This window comes from Lactuca virosa, chromosome 2 (assembly GCF_052849685.1).
Source record: "Lactuca virosa cultivar CGN04683 chromosome 2, Lactuca_virosa_CGN04683_v6, whole genome shotgun sequence".
NCBI classification, from domain to species: domain Eukaryota; kingdom Viridiplantae; phylum Streptophyta; class Magnoliopsida; order Asterales; family Asteraceae; genus Lactuca; species Lactuca virosa.
In genome coordinates this window covers 278,118,813-278,122,821 of record NC_136427.1, presented here as the reverse complement: position 1 = coordinate 278,122,821, position 4,009 = coordinate 278,118,813, and the positions used below count along the sequence as shown (strand labels likewise).

The window sequence follows — 4,009 nt, the reverse complement described above, 5'->3', positions numbered from 1 at the left end:
AAACTTTGTATAATTTTATTGTTTATATCAATTTTTGTTTTTTGTTTTATTTCAATTTTAATTCAATTCTACAAAAATAATATTTTTCTAACATATCTACAAATGTAGATTGCCGATCGGATATTGAAACCACTATGCTTTCGTAATTTTAACGAATCATCATTTCACTATCACATGACTGATAAAACATCTATATTTATTACTTATTAAAAATTTTATTATGATTCTTCAATTATTAAATATTATTATAAATAAAATTATTTTTAATTTTCTCATCCGTGGTGTCCAAGGGTTATAACCTAGTAAACTAATAATCATATCATTATTTGATTTAACGTTGCCAGGTGTGAATTCTCTAAAAAGTTACTGACTTACGTTAATACTTAATATGGTTTAAATTTCTCAAAAGTCATTAAAAATGTATTAAAATACGTACAATCTCTTACACTGTTTTACTCAACAAAATCATATAATTTTAAAACAATATGCTAACCTTTATTAAAAAAAATAAGGTATTTATGGAGTCTTTTCCTTTCTCAAAATCCTCACATTTCATCAAATGGCTTACGCTTTATATAAAAAAATTAAAGCAATTATTTCATGCAACATCTATCCACGATATGATATGTATAATAACAATAATAATAATAAGTAACTATTGATGTAATCTTTTAGGGGACCATTGATAATCTCCAAATGAAATCATTCACAAATCAGTCATCCTTCCGTCGACATGTTTGATAAAGACTCCGAATGAACGACCTCTAAATAATTAATGAACTTTATATTCTCTTAATCATTAAGATGTTGAAATCATTCAGCACAAAATGGTTCCGTTTTATTAAAAGAACTGCTTAGGCTTGTTAGATACCTCGTCTGCATTCCTATTCTATATATTATTTGTCTTCATGCTATATGGTTTAACGTAATTTCAGACTTGTTTTAAAAAACAAAGCTTGTTTGACCATAAAAGTCAAACTCTTATTTTAGACACAATTGTTTACAACTGTTTAGCATCAATAGACTATGAAAGATATCCATTGTTCTACTCTATTTCTTGATTATTCAAACAAACACAAGCCAAAGAAATAACAAAACAAGAATGGACACAAATTTCTGTAATCAACAACACTTGACACACAGTTTTTTTTTGTTTATTACCATGTATGTATGTTGCTTGTCAATAAGAATCATCAGAATGCAGATCCAGTGTTTTTGGTCTTTCCAAGCATTACATCTTTGGCTTCATTGATTTTTGAAGCCAAATAATGGCTGCCTCCTGCATCCGGATGATTTGCAACCATTACCCTTCTATGTGCTTCCCTCACCTTCTCTGCTGCAGCGCCTTCTCTGTCAGACATGACAAATGTCTAAAATAACCTTTCAATAATTAACAAAACTAAGGGAATAAACCAAAAATGTTATTACTTCCAAGTTCCAATCTTGGAGTTGATGCATTCTTCTTCAACAGCTTTAGTCATCATATCTTAATCTTACAAGATTACTTCAGATAATCTGTATGAGCATGTAAATTTTCTTTAGATGGTATTTTTCAACTACCCTTTTTCAATATGATTATGACAGAATAAAAGAATAAAGTGATTTTTACTTTCAAACTTGGTGTTTTAGTTAATCATATCTTACTATCTTAGTGGAATGTGGAGAATCTTTAAAAGCTAGTAAAATTTTCTTTTAGAAGTTAGTAGATATGCAAGAACTTAGTTTACCTAACACCAAGGATTAGAGCTGCTTCTCGTCTTGTCATTGTTGGTTGGAAGCCACCTTCATAAAATCTGCGTGATCTTGGCCTTGGTGGTCTTGTCTTGAAAGAATTCCAGGCTTGAATTCCATATTTACCAGCCATGGCTGCAGCTGCTACTGCGAGTCCAGCAATAAATGGGGTAGCCTGAAATACACATCTAAGGCTAGTTAACTTTTTAATTAATGAAACCTAAAAAGTAGTAGAAGCAAGAATGGACTGAAATGCTCTATACAAAGTAGCCCTTAATAATTTATGTAATCCCAATCGATCCTAGTTAAAAGAACAAAAGCACTTCGTGTGATATGTAGGGTTCATCAAGATGCACTGCGTCCCAAAATCACCATCTTAGAATGTATGAAGAAATCAGGTACAAATTAAGATTCATCGTCACGTGTTTAATCCGATAGAACTATTAAATTAATTGAGATTAGGATTGAACTTCGAATTAAAAAACCGTTCGTAATTCTTGGGGCTGGAGGAACGATTCCCAAATTGCATAAACAAGGATAAACTCTAAAATCAAGAGTGACAATCGGAAGAAAAGGAAATCAAAGAGATTAAATAAAAATTTACCATTAGCGTAATGATTCGAGGATGGAAGACAATGTTTGCATAAAATGCGGTTTCTTGAAGATTCAACGTACAGACTACAGACGATACCAATAATCGAACCAATTAGTAGAAGGCGTTCTCTTTCGATTCTCGTTTGGACATTCGAGAGCCTAGTATATTCACGAAATAAAATATTTAGATGACACTAATAAATAAAAACAAAAGAACTACACCAAAAAGTCGATATGTCCGAGTGGTTAAGGAGATAGACTTGAAATCTATTGGGCTTCGCCCGCGCAGGTTCGAACCCTGCTGTCGACGGTTCTTTTTTTCTTTTTTTGTATGTTGAAAACTTGAAATGAACAATTAAGTTTTTGAAAACCAAACTGGCTGATCTTTTCTCATTTATTTTAGATATTTATAAATACTTATTCAATTTATAAAGTTTTTATAAATTTTTTCTAGAATTTTTTTGTTATAATAACTTTAATCTTTATATTTGTAAATAAATATAACCAAACTTGAATTGTCAAATATTGATTTTAGGATGTAAAAGTTGAACGAGAAACTCACGATATTAGTCCTTCTAAAATCTTGATTATTTATATATAGGGTTGTAAACAAATCGAACGTTCGGCGAACCGTTCATGAGCCGTTCGACGGTAAATTCGTTTATGTTCGTTTATTTAATAAATGAATGAACATGAACAATGATATTGTTCGTTCTTTTGCGTAAATGTTCGTTTATGTTGTTCATTTATGTTTGTTCGTTTAAGTTTAAGGTTCAAGTGTTCTAAGTATTTATTGTGTGGATGTAGGAATCAATGTAGGCCAATCATTTTAAAAGGGAAATTATGTAATCTTACATTTAATAAATATTTTAATTATGGTAAATAATTAAAATATTTAATTACCTTAAAATTTGAAAAAAAAAATCAGTTTATAAACCCTACAAAATCACCCACCGACCCTTTTTATCACATTTCATCGCCTTCCTCGTCTTCTATGCTTCTCACATCCGTCGTCCGCCTTTTTGAAGACTCCTTCAACTCCTTTGACCATGTATCTACTACTCTCTCTTTTGTCCCCGATCTATCCTTTATACTTCGAGTACCTATTGATGGGTTAATGTAAATTATGAACATTGGTTTGACATGCGGAATTAAAGAACACAGTGATTTCGGTGTTTAAGAGATGCATTCGATTATGAAAGGTGTTACAAAAAAGGATCTAGATCTAAATCTATATAATTAACACACACTAACACTCTCAATTTTACATCTCTCAAGCACACCTCTATAAGTGGTATAAACTCACCTTATATAGAGGTGTTTACATGTCTCTCTCTCTATCTCTCATGTCACAAGGCTACTTTACCACATGCAAGTGGGTCTACAAAAGTCAAACCATTTACAAAGTCATACATGGATAACTTTGTACCCAACATTCTCCCCCTCAAAGTTAGGAATGGATGACTCGCTTCAAATCTTCCAAAATCGAGTAACTACACGAACCAAGCCTCAAGCGTGACACATGTAGAGATGAACATCAAATCTTCAATTCTTCCATGATTCTTCAATTTGGGTTCTAGAATGTGAGACCATACGAACCGAGCATCAACGGATAATTAGGAGTTTCTCAATCTCCAAATAATCACCCTAAAGTTGAGCATAAAAGCACACCCCAAAAATCTTC

At 31.6% G+C, this 4,009-nt stretch overlaps 1 protein-coding gene and 1 non-coding gene across 2 annotated transcripts; one reads left to right on the top strand and one right to left on the bottom strand.

Annotated features, from left to right (window-relative positions):
- Nucleotides 1–937: 937 nt before the first annotated feature.
- On the bottom strand, nt 938–2,475 carry LOC145157026 (Chaperone DnaJ-domain superfamily protein). Its single transcript, XM_079076184.1, has 3 exons — nt 2,336–2,475; nt 1,728–1,906; nt 938–1,350 (listed from the first exon to the last, which is right to left on the bottom strand). Exons 1-3 carry the CDS (start codon nt 2,336–2,338, stop codon nt 1,194–1,196), a joined length of 339 nt encoding a protein of 112 aa, XP_078932310.1. The 5' UTR covers nt 2,339–2,475; the 3' UTR covers nt 938–1,193.
- A 78-nt stretch (nt 2,476–2,553) lies between these two features.
- Nucleotides 2,554–2,635, top strand: TRNAS-UGA (transfer RNA serine (anticodon UGA)). The gene has a single exon. It is a non-coding gene; the product is annotated as a tRNA-Ser (tRNA).
- Nucleotides 2,636–4,009: the final 1,374 nt, after the last annotated feature.